This window comes from Argiope bruennichi, chromosome 11 (assembly GCF_947563725.1).
Source record: "Argiope bruennichi chromosome 11, qqArgBrue1.1, whole genome shotgun sequence".
In the NCBI taxonomy this organism is placed as follows: domain Eukaryota; kingdom Metazoa; phylum Arthropoda; class Arachnida; order Araneae; family Araneidae; genus Argiope; species Argiope bruennichi.
Window position 1 is genome coordinate 71,239,295 of NC_079161.1, and position 13,236 is coordinate 71,252,530.

The 13,236-nt window shown below is 34.3% G+C and overlaps 2 protein-coding genes across 2 annotated transcripts; both read left to right on the forward strand.

Annotated features, from left to right (window-relative positions):
• Positions 1-3,199: 3,199 nt before the first annotated feature.
• On the forward strand, positions 3,200-7,647 carry LOC129956653 (uncharacterized). The gene is made up of 2 exons (XM_056068584.1): positions 3,200-7,066; positions 7,448-7,647. The coding sequence occupies exons 1-2, from the start codon at positions 3,271-3,273 to the stop codon at positions 7,645-7,647; spliced, it is 3,996 nt and encodes a 1,331-aa protein (XP_055924559.1). The 5' UTR covers positions 3,200-3,270.
• Positions 7,648-7,719: 72 nt separating this feature from the next.
• On the forward strand, positions 7,720-8,930 carry LOC129956654 (uncharacterized). Its single transcript, XM_056068585.1, has one exon. The coding sequence runs from the start codon at positions 7,720-7,722 to the stop codon at positions 8,707-8,709; it is 990 nt and encodes a 329-aa protein (XP_055924560.1). The 3' UTR covers positions 8,710-8,930.
• The last annotated feature ends 4,306 nt before the right edge of the window (positions 8,931-13,236 follow it).

Consider the following 13,236-nt stretch of genomic DNA (forward strand, 5'->3'; position numbering starts at 1 on the left):
TTTCTTGTGTTTTCATATCAATGAGTTTATTTGCTTGTATGCTTAAGATACCATTTGTAAATACAAAAAGTATGCTCCCAAAATAAAATAATATGAATTTATTTGTATTTTCATTAAACGTATTATTCGAAACTAATTAATTAATTATTTAATACACGTTTGATAACATTCATTTTTAAATTTATCAAAATTTACTCTAATATTATCAGTTTCTAAAATTCGGAAGATTTTAGAATATCTTTTGTATATAACGATTACATGGGTTCAAAATTCAGATTAAATTAGTTAAACGATATTTAGCAAAAGCTTCTACTTCCGGATATTTACATTTTGTAGAAAGTTTAAGACTTTGATTTCAATTTTTTTTTTTTTTTTTTTGTGAGTTGGATAATAAAAAAAAATTAATTTAAATCGAACAGTTTCGATTATGAATTGAAATAGTCGGAAAGGCGTTGTTAACTCTGTTAAACTATAAAATCATTCAAAAGAAATCCAATCGGAATTAGTGCAAAGCTAAATTTTTAAAGCACAGAAACATCGCCAAACAATTTCGCCACTTTGATGTAATATTAACCACTTAAAATTATTTATAATTATTGTTCAAGCATAATTTAAAATAAGGGGATAAAAATAATACAACTTATTTTAAATTATACAGCATCCTTTTCGGCACTTTTCGTTTAACTGGGAGCAAGCGAAAGTCGCCAAACAATTTGGACTTGCGCCAAAAAATGTCACCAGGACCTGCGCAAACTTAGTAGAAACCGAACCTTAATTTTTTTTGACGAAGTTTTAATGGCGCATATCTAAATTGCTTGGCGATGTTTGTCTCACATGTTCACAGCTAACCTGCAAATACCTCTTTTTTGTGATAAAATGCAGTTCATTAAAGTTAATTGGCATGACTAAATTAATCGGTACTTATTAATTAACAGTAAAGGATTGGAGATTCGTTGGCGATAATTTCGTTGCCGAAAACAAAGAACAAACAAACTTTGTTTAAGCAGTGTAAACAGATGCTTGTTTTCTTCTCATAAGTTAGATGCTCGCTGATAGGGTTGCAATGTCAATTTGTTGCTACATTTGGCGCATTTTGCCTCTTTCAAAATTAATTAATAAATACCAATATATCTAATTAGTACACGTTGTCTTCGGCGATATTTTAAATATTATTAGTATTAATGTCGAAACCTTTTGGTGATCTACATTTTATCAAAACAGGGAAAGACAAGAAAAATTAATTTTGATTTTTAAACAGCTGAGAATTACGTATATATTTCTCTCCTGCCAGAAGATTTTAATTTTATTTTTGAAGTTAATTATGCAATCTTGCATTGAATTCTCGGATTGATAATTTCTACCGTTGTATGTTTTCAAATAACTTTATGAATGCAACTCAAATACGATTTTTTTTATTACAAAAAGCTAAATGTAAAAAAGTAAATCTTTTATACATTATTAGGTGTTCCTCATTCCTTGAATGAAGCATATTTGAATATAAAATTTTCTTGGATATTAAAGCTGTCTTATTTTTGTATTTTTGTTTCTAATCGGATTATTGAATACAGACTCACTTAACAAGGCATGACAGTACAATTAAGAGCTAAAATCTCATGAGAATAGTTTCTTTTTAATTTCACGCAGTGTTTTAAGATATCACATAAGATAAGAAAATTTATAACTACATAGCACACATAAACAACATACATAAGTTTTAAGATATTCTTCTTCTTCACATAGATAAAAAATAATGATCAAAACCATTATTTTATATTCTTTAGCAATGAAAGAAAGATATAATTAAATCTATAAAGGAAAAAGAAAATAATTTGGATTTCAATCATCAAATGACATCTATTATTGGGAATCATACATTTTTTTTTTATATATATATGGAAACGCCAGAAGTAATCGCATCTGTCCTACAAAGACAATTTTAAAATTATGCAAAATTATTTTCTTGTATTAATAATAACAATTAATTAATTGTTAAATAATAATTAATTTATATTCTAAATAATAATTTATTAATATTCTAAATAATAATTTTCTGTTGATTTAATTTTTTAATGAATTAAAAAAATAATTTGGATTTCAATCATCAGACATCTATTGTTGAAAATTATTCAAGTTTTTTTTCAAAATATGGAAACGCTAGAAGAAATCAAATGTTTGTCTTACAAAACAATTTTTAAATTTTAAAATGATGCAAAATTATTTTTTTGTACTAATAATAACAATTAATTAATATTACAATTAGTAATTAGTTAATATTATAAATAATAATTAATTAATATCATAAATAATAATTAATTAATATCATAAATAATAATTAATTAATATTATAAATAATAATTAATTGATGCTCTAAGTAACAATTAATATGCAAATTAGTAATTAATTAGTATTCAAAGTAAAACATTATAGCCTGTGGAAGGCCAAAAGACATATAAAAGACATATTCGCCAAAAGACATATTCGTGTGGGAGGGGAAGGGAGTTAGAGGTTTAGGTGGAGAGAAGTTAGAATTTCCTGAATAGCAATAAAATAATACTGTGGTTGCACTTCCTACATGCTAGGTCCATCGATCTCCAAGAACCATTGTTCCGTCTTAGAGACGCCTTTCCCCTATTCCAGCTGTAGTCATCAGGAAACCGGCGCATGCGCAGTTTCTGTTGAACTTTGATACGCTTCTTTTTTATTACTTTATGATTCAGAATTTTGTAATGCCTATTAGAGATGTAACGGATGTGTCTCCTGTTGCTGTGTGTGCGCGTGCTTTTGTGATGTTATGTTAATGTGCTTCAGATGTCTTCGTCAGTAGCTGCTTTATGTATAATAAATGGAGAAAAGACAGATCAGGTCCCTTTTATTTGATTACCCACGAATATTTTGGCGCCCAACGTGGGGCCTGATCTAATGGAAAAGCAGCTAAGAAGATCGAAAGGAATCAGTAACCAGAAAGGTGAGCGAATATTTTCCTTTATTTAAGAGAAACTCGGACATTTAAAATAATTTAATTTCATGGATTTGAATGTCCGAAGTTAAAAGGAATGAATGTAACAATAGAGTGAAATTTGATTTTTATATTTGAAGTTGAATTTTTGTTACATATTAATACTATATTCGCTTTAAAGATATTGGTTACTGATAGAATACTATTGAAATATTGATTGATAATGCATGAATAAATCTAAAATTGATATTGAAATTTGATGTATTAGAAATACAATTTTTATTTGGAGTTTTTGAATATTAAATATAAGAACGATGGATAAACTTTCTAAATTGAGAAAAACCAGAGGGTTGCATAGATCTTCAGTTACAAAATACATTAACAAAATTAATAGCGATTTGGAGGAGAAAATAGATTCTCTTACCACCAAAGATTTGCAAGAGGCCTTAAATTATTTGAATATATCGTCTACACAGTTAAAAGACTATGATAAACCTATACAAAATCTAATCAAAGATGATAAGGAATTCGAAACCGAAATTGAGTCGGCTTTCGAATACAATGAAAAAATCATAGTTTGTTTGTCCAAGTTATCAGCGCAATTAAAATGTTTACAAGACGAATCAGAGCGCCAATCAATATCATCAAATGTTTCTTTATTAGGCGCTACAGGAAATCCTAATTTAGATGCAATAAACAACACTCAGGAAAGTTCAGCCATCGTACCTGTAAACGAATATAATTTTAAGACCATAAAATTGCCTAAACTTACAATTGAAAAATATTATGGAGACCCCTGTTGCTGGTTAGAATTTTGGAATCAATTTCAAAATTCTATTGATAATAACAAATCTCTGTCAAAAATAGATAAATTCTCATATTTAAAGTCACTATTAGGGGGTGCGGCCGCGATTGCGGTTAATGGCTTTGCGCTCTCAGACGAGAATTATGATCAGGCTTTAAAATTGTTGATACAAAGATTTGGCAGAGAAGAACTGGTTATTAACGCACACATGTCAAAATTACTAAATCTTGTACCAGTAACTGATTCAAATAATATTTATGGTCTTAGAAGGTTATATGATACCGTAGAGATAAACCTAAGAAGTTTAGAATCATTAAAAGTTACTTCAGAGATGTATGGGCATTTACTCTATCCCATTTTAATTAAATTGATTCCCGAAGATCTTGTCCTTGAATTTAATAGAAAAAAAGTTGATAATTCGGTGAAGTTCGAATTTAATGTAACTGAATTACTAAATTTTTTAAGAATTGAAATTGAATGTAGAGAATCCTCTGCGTTTATGCATACCGCAAAAGGCGATAGACGCAAAGAAAATTCGCTCCCGAAAGCGAAACAGAATCCTTTCAACAACTTCAGTCGAAACACAGCTAGCTCGCATGATATATTGCGAAGTCCAAGGTCAAGCGCAAAACCGAAAGATCTTCAATGTTTTTCCGCGTCAGCATTAAACGAAAATTGTTTATATTGTAAAGGCGAGCATCGATCGGAGTTATGTTCTCAAACCGACTTAGAAACGAAACTCGGTGTTTTAAAACAAGATGGCAGATGTTTTTTATGCTTGAAGCCAAAACATCGAGTTAATGAATGCCGCCAGAGAAGATATTTGACATGTGAAATATGTGGAAAGAAGCATAATAAATCTATTTGCTCTCAAGCAGAATCTAATACACCCGATTTGAATAAAGATAATAAGAACGTAATTACCGCAATTTCACATTACGATAAAAACAAAACAAACTTTTCTCGCGGTAATATATTTCTTCAAACATGTGCAGCCCTAGTACGCAATGATGAAACAAACGAATTTGAAACAGTACGACTAATGTTAGATAATGGAAGTATGAGAACATTTATAACACGTGAAGTTTCAGAAAAATTAAAGTTAAAAGTAATAAGAAAAGAATCTTTATCGGTATACTCTTTTGGCGCTAAACAAGCAAAGGAACATTCTTACAATATAGTGAGAGTAGAATTAAAAAACCGTGAGGATCCCTCTTTACGTATTGAAGTAGAAGCTTTGGTTACAGAAAACATTTCAGCCACTACTCTTCCTGCACCTAACAACAATATTACTAAAACGTACAATAAATTGAAGCATTTACAGCTAGCTGATATTATTGATAATAGAGGCAAGAATATCTCAATATTAATTGGTGTAGATTATTATTATGAAATCGTTTCAGGCAGAATAAAAAGATTAAACAACAAACTGGTAGCGACTGAAACAATTTTTGGATGGTGCTTGCAAGGTCACGTAGGTTTATCAAATGATTTAATGACCATGAAGATTGTAGTAGATGAAAAGGATATTTCGGACCAACTTAAACAATTTTGGGATCTTGAGAATTTAGGGGTAGAAGGGGTTGAAGAGGATGATTTCGAAAAACATACTGTAGATAAAGAAATTATGAAACAATTTGAAGAAAATATTGTTTATCAAAATAAAAGATATACTGTAAAGTTTCCTTGGAAAACAAATATGAAAGAATATTTAGCTAATAACTTTGAAGTGGCTAAAAGGAGGTTTTCGCATTTAAAATCAAAATTTATTAAAGATAATTCGTTGTTTTTAGATTATAAAGCTGTTATTGAAGATCATTTAAAAGAAGGTATCATTAAGAAAGTTATAACATGTGAAGAAAAACCTTCATTCTATTTGCCTCACAGGGCGGTATTAAGGGAAGATAAAACTACCACTCGTTTGAGAGTGGTATTTGACGCAAGTTCTCATGCGAAAGGACAGTTGTCGTTAAATGATTGTTTACATACTGGTATCAATCTCATTCCAGATCTTTTTGAGATTTTAATAGGTTTTAGAGAACAGGCTGTTGCCATAACTGCCGACATAAAGAAGGCCTTTCTGAAAATACAGATTGCCGAAGAAGATCAGAATTATACTAGTTTCTTCTGGACGGAAGATCCGGAAAAGGAAGAAGAGGAAATTTTCAAGATGACTCGAGTTCTCTTCGGTGTCAAATCAAGCCCCTTCCTCCTTGCAGCTACAATCCAATACCATCTAAAGAGGTATGTAGAACAATTTTCTAATACTTGTCAAATGCTAGAAAAATCATTGTATGTCGACGATTTAATCTGTAGCCAAAGAGACTTTGATTCAGCTTTTAAAATAAGCCTAGAATGTTATAACATCTTTAAAGAAGCGAGCATGGAATTAAGGAAATGGAAAACTAACTCAGTTGAGCTTCGTGATAAATGGAGAGAGGCAGGTTTAGAAATAGACGAAGAAAAATATTCAATTAATGATAACTCTGCTTTAACTCCTTGTAAAGTGCTAGGATTGGCCTGGGATTCCGATTTAGATGTATTCCAGTTTGACACTCGAAGCTTAGAGAAATTCCTGTCTAAAAAGATAAATTCCAAACGATATGTTCTTCATGTAGCTGGACGCATTTTTGATCCAGTGGGGTTTTTAGGACCTTTTACCATCAAGATAAAATGTCTAATACAGGATATTTGGTGCTTGGGATTAGACTGGGATGACCCTCTCCCGAAAACACTGACCACTAAAATAAATGAATGGTGCGAAGAAATAAAAAATTTGCATCTTATTAAAATACCTAGATATTTTTTCGCCGAAGCGAAAACCACTGAAATAGTTGAAGCTCAACTACATTGTTTCTCCGACGCCTCTAAGAGGGCATATGGAACTGTAGCGTACATTAGAGTCTTATTGAAAAACGGGGAAATCAAATCAAATTTGGTCGCTTCAAAAAGTAGAGTAGCCCCTCTAAAGACACTTTCGATCCCAAGATTAGAACTAATGGGTGCTCTTTTAGCAGCAAGACTAGGCTGTAAAATAGTTAAGTGCATTAACTTTCCTGTTACACGATTCTTCTGGACTGACTCTTCAATTGTTTACTATTGGATGAAGGGTGACCCTGAAAGATTTAAAGTGTTCGTAAAAAACAGAATTAAGGAAATCCAAAATATAACCAATCCCACTGAATGGAATCACACTCCTGGAACTGATAATCCGGCTGATCTAATATCAAGAGGGTTAACGGTACATGAACTGAGAAACTCTAACTTCTGGTGGCATGGGCCAAATTGGTTGTTAAAAAATGAATGTAAATGGCCTAAATTAGCTAAAATAAATAATGAGACCAATATCAAAGAAGACGCAGACAATTTAGAATTGAAAAAGAATGTTCTAATAAGTTCTACAATAGCAAAAGTAAATCCATTAAATGATGATTTGATTAAAAGATATTCTTCTTTCGGCAAATTAATAAGAGTAACTGCATGGTGTTTAAGATTCTTACATAATTGTAAATCAGCTCTGCAAAACAGAAAGAAAGATCATTTAAATGTAAAAGAATTACAAAATGCTACAAAATCTTTAATAAAAATTATACAAATGAGAGAGTTTGAATTTGAAATAAATTGTCTAAAAAGGAATAAAGTTCTTCCAAAGAATAATCCCCTTCTGAACTTAAATGTATTCTTAGATAATGATGAACTGTTAAGAGTAGGCGGAAGATTAAAATTTTCTGATCTTCCAGATTCACAAAAATTTCCTCTACTCTTACCAAAGAAACACCATTTCACAGATACACTTATAGAATACTTTCATAAAAAAGCACTCCACTCCGGTGTTCAAACTACTCTGTATTTAATTAGACAGCAATACTGGATACCAGCTGGTTAAGCCAAAGTAAAAAGTGTAATCAAAAGATGCTTAACCTGTTTTAGAGTAAAAAATAAAACTATTCAACAGATGATGGGCGATTTACCAAGAGATCGAGTTATCCCATCTCGACCATTTGAAAAGTTGGGACTCGATTTCGCTGGTCCCATAATTACTAAACCTAATCTAAAAAGATCTAGGGTGACTTTAAAATCATACATTGCAATTTTCATATATTTTAGTACAAGAGCTACTCATTTTGAAGTAGTGTCTGATTTGACTACTGAGAGTTTTTTAGCTTGTCTTAGGAGATTCATAGCTAGGCGGTCAAAACCCTCAATCATATGGAGTGATAATGCCACTAATTTTAAGGGCGCAAAAAATATTTTGGATTCTCTGCTAAAAGCATGCAAATCGGATTCCGTGCAAAGATTTTGTGCCAAGGAAGGTATAGTGTGGAACTTCATACCTCCAGCATCTCCTCACTTCGGTGGATTATGGGAGGCAAATATTGGAGCTATGAAACGGATCTTGTTGAAGGTGACTAAATCAACAGTGTTGACTTTTGAAGAGCTTACTACGCTGGTGACACAGATTGAAGCAGTTTTGAATTCAAGACCACTGTGTCCTCTTTCTGCCGATCCAGCTGATATTCAACCTTTGACACCTGGCCATTTTTTGGTGGGAGCACCACTGTTGTCAATACCAGAACCCAGTGATTCCTTGACTAACATTTCTTTATCTTCTAGATGGTCTCTCATCCAGTCTCTTAGATCCAAATTTTGGAAAAGATGGAGTCAAGAATATCTCAACTCCTTGCAGTCTCGAGCTAAATGGAAACTACCTGAACTGAACATCAAACCCGGACAGCTGGTACTCCTGAAGGATAATAGCAAGAGCCCCATGGAATGGAACTTGGCCCGAATTGAAAGGATATATCCTGGAACAGATGGACTAGTCCGTGTCGCAGACATCAGAACCCCTAAAGGAATTTTTCGGCGAAGTATCAACAGACTCTGCCCACTCCCTTTCGAAGAAGGTGTTGGACAACTGTCCAACGGGGGCCGGGATGTTCCGTCTTAGAGACGCCTTTCCCCTATTCCAGCTGTAGTCATCAGGAAACCGGCGCATGCGCAGTTTCTGTTGAACTTTGATACGCTTCTTTTTTATTACTTTATGATTCAGAATTTTGTAATGCCTATTAGAGATGTAACGGATGTGTCTCCTGTTGCTGTGTGTGCGCGTGCTTTTGTGATGTTATGTTAATGTGCTTCAGATGTCTTCGTCAGTAGCTGCTTTATGTATAATAAATGGAGAAAAGACAGATCAGGTCCCTTTTATTTGATTACCCACGAACAACCATGTTATGGCTCTTTTGAGAACATTATGTGATCACAGCTCGCTTTATTAGCTTGTCATTTAATCATTTATTTCTGCTAGTAATAAGGTGCTAGGTTATGTTTTTAATTACGCAGGAAAAATATTACTAATCCGTTTCAATATAGCTGTCCTAGTCTTTAGACGTCAAAGTTTGATCATTTAGTTCATTTTATTTTCTCATATACGAAGTACAAAGAAAGTATTGTCATCGTCAAAAATTATAACTAAAGATTTTGATGAATTTCAAAGTTTTAGATCTCCTGTGTCCAAAAAACAAATTTTTGAAAAATGTCTGTGCGAGAAAGATAACTCGAAACAGATTTGAGCTGGATGGAAGAAATGTGGTTGACAATCTTCACCTCATATTTATAAATAGTTACGAAATTTCCGGGGTTCGTTTGGATAGTGGGAGTTATATGGTTTGGAGAACACTCAATCAGCAGGCGGCAGTAGAAAGTGAAACAACGACGTTTATTTACACGAAGACACACAGGACAACACAAAGACGACAACTATATACAGCACACAATTATCTTCAGCCGAGACGTGAAGACAACAGCACACAACAGACTCTAATGCAGACAGTAGCGCACAACTTAATTCAGCACTCACTTGACTCCGTCGCTGCTCCGCTAATCTCTGGAAGGCCAGTTCTTCCTGTCGATTCCGACTACTCTTCGACTCCACTGGGTCACGACTCAATTCACCGTCCACTCCCCGGCAGCTGCAGCTCCTTTTATAGATCTCAGGAGGCGGGGCTAGACGCCTCTCAACCAATCAGGAACGTTCGAGGCGCGTCCCCGTTCCTACTGGACGGTTCGGGAAAATTCTCGATGTTTCGGGTATAATCTTATTTGGCGACATAGTCGCCAAATTCGTCGCCAAGTCACCAAATGGTCGCCAAGTTTGTTGCCAAGCTTCGGGACCTTTTATGGAACCAACTATGCTGGGAAGCAGCATCGCAGGTTCGTAACAATACAAACCTTTTCTGAACGGAGTTTGCCCAAAATTTCGTAAACATCTACAAATTTGGTGTCAAGATAGTATACCAAATCTCATACGTCTAGTTCAAAGTCTTTACGAGTTGTCTTTGTCTTAGACAGACAGATATTTTCAAAATAAGTATTTTTCGAACTCAGGGAGGTGAAAAAAGGGGAGATGTGTCTAAATCTCGAATTCAAATTTTTTCAAGATTACTATAATTTCTCTGTACTATGTCTGATTAAATGTCTGATATTTATCTGATTAAAGAAGTTTTAAAAATGGAGATTCTTCAAAATCTTGAACTCAAATTTTTTTATGATTACAGTTCTTTATTCTTGATACTTTCTGTAAGAGCAATCAACACGTAATTTTAATTGCTCATATAATTTGTTATCTAGGCCTGATTTAAATTATATTCAATGGTAATGATTTTTTCAAGCAAATAACGGAATTCAATTTTGGAATTCATATTTGGCTGATTCTTTAAGATTACACGATTTTGAATGTTTTCTTGTGGAAGCAATTTTCATTTCAAGTTATTGAGGATCAAAACGGAGATTCAACAGGAAGAAACAACTTACAACAGGTCAAAGTTTGAATTTCATTGTGGAAATGAAACAAGAAATTTTGTATTGAATGTTTAATTTAGTAATGTTCATGTCCCGTTATAAAGCAAAACTAGGATCATTTTGGGACGGATCTTGTAATATTGAATCGTGGTCAGATGCCGAGCACGACACCTGAGCTGTCACCCCTCTCCACACCAAGCCACACTAACGGGAGGGCGTTTGGCCCTGACAGATTTAACGTGCTACAGACCCTCCTCACATGATGGTTCCTCGGCAGAATCGGGTGACGAACCTAAAACCCTACTGCTCACATGTCGAAACCTTACTACCAGGCCCCCACGGCCCTTTGCATTGAAAGAAAAAAAAAAAGATTGAAATTCGTCTGTAGTAAGAACAGAGTTTATGTACTTCACATAAGAAATTTTAAGTATCTTTCAAAATAGAAAAGTAATAATTAAAATGAAAATTCTTTGTTTTAAAATTGCCGAAAGCTTTTTTGTTGTTGTTAAGTCTCTCATATTTTAAAATACATTCGTCACAGTATACTTATTTTTATCAATTGTGGCACATAATTAAATCTATTGAAACAGAACTTAAACCATTAAAAAATTGAACAGCAAAAGGTTATTTAAAAGCAACCAAAAATTCCCGACACACACACACACACACACACACACACACAAAAAAAAAAAAAAAAAAAAAAAAAAACGACTACTTTTCAGTTTTCCTTTTTTCTCCATTATTGAAAAACTTTTCACTTAAAGTACATAAAATACGCAATAGTGAATTTTTTTCCAAAGGCAAAATATCGTCACCTACACGCCAAGAAATTAGATCTTTTTTTTTCCTGTAATGTTGCCAGCACGTGATGCTGAAACAGCTGTGTTTGAAATAATCGAAAGGTGGCGAATTTCTATTTACTTCGTCATCCAAAGCATGCAAATCGGATTCCGTGCAAAGATTTTGTGCCAAGGAAGGTATAGTGTGGAACTTCATACCTCCAGCATCTCCTCACTTCGGTGGATTATGGGAGGCAAATATTGGAGCTATTAAACGGATCTTGTTGAAGGTGACTAAATCAACAGTGTTGACTTTTGAAGAGCTTACTACGCTGGTGACACAGATTGAAGCAGTTTTGAATTCAAGACCACTGTGTCCTCTTTCTGCCGATCCAGCTGATATTCAACCTTTGACACCTGGCCATTTTTTGGTGGGAGCACCACTGTTGTCAATACCAGAACCCAGTGATTCCTTGACTAACATTTCTTTATCTTCTAGATGGTCTCTCATCCAGTCTCTTAGATCCAAATTTTGGAAAAGATGGAGTCAAGAATATCTCAACTCCTTGCAGTCTCGAGCTAAATGGAAACTACCTGAACTGAACATCAAACCCGGACAGCTGGTACTCCTGAAGGATAATAGCAAGAGCCCCATGGAATGGAACTTGGCCCGAATTGAAAGGATATGTCCTGGAACAGATGGACTAGTCCGTGTCGCAGACATCAGAACCCCTAAAGGAATTTTTCGGCGAAGTATCAACAGACTCTGCCCACTCCCTTTCGAAGAAGGTGTTGGACAACTGTCCAACGGGGGCCGGGATGTTCCGTCTTAGAGACGCCTTTCCCCTATTCCAGCTGTAGTCATCAGGAAACCGGCGCATGCGCAGTTTCTGTTGAACTTTGATACGCTTCTTTTTTATTACTTTATGATTCAGAATTTTGTAATGCCTATTAGAGATGTAACGGATGTGTCTCCTGTTGCTGTGTGTGCGCGTGCTTTTGTGATGTTATGTTAATGTGCTTCAGATGTCTTCGTCAGTAGCTGCTTTATGTATAATAAATGGAGAAAAGACAGATCAGGTCCCTTTTATTTGATTACCCACGAACAACCATGTTATGGCTCTTTTGAGAACATTATGTGATCACAGCTCGCTTTATTAGCTTGTCATTTAATCATTTATTTCTGCTAGTAATAAGGTGCTAGGTTATGTTTTTAATTACGCAGGAAAAATATTACTAATCCGTTTCAATATAGCTGTCCTAGTCTTTAGACGTCAAAGTTTGATCATTTAGTTCATTTTATTTTCTCATATACGAAGTACAAAGAAAGTATTGTCATCGTCAAAAATTATAACTAAAGATTTTGATGAATTTCAAAGTTTTAGATCTCCTGTGTCCAAAAAACAAATTTTTGAAAAATGTCTGTGCGAGAAAGATAACTCGAAACAGATTTGAGCTGGATGGAAGAAATGTGGTTGACAATCTTCACCTCATATTTATAAATAGTTACGAAATTTCCGGGGTTCGTTTGGATAGTGGGAGTTATATGGTTTGGAGAACACTCAATCAGCAGGCGGCAGTAGAAAGTGAAACAACGACGTTTATTTACACGAAGACACACAGGACAACACAAAGACGACAACTATATACAGCACACAATTATCTTCAGCCGAGACGTGAAGACAACAGCACACAACAGACTCTAATGCAGACAGTAGCGCACAACTTAATTCAGCACTCACTTGACTCCGTCGCTGCTCCGCTAATCTCTGGAAGGCCAGTTCTTCCTGTCGATTCCGACTACTCTTCGACTCCACTGGGTCACGACTCAATTCACCGTCCACTCCCCGGCAGCTGCAGCTCCTTTTATAGATCTCAGGAGGCGGGGCTAGACGCCT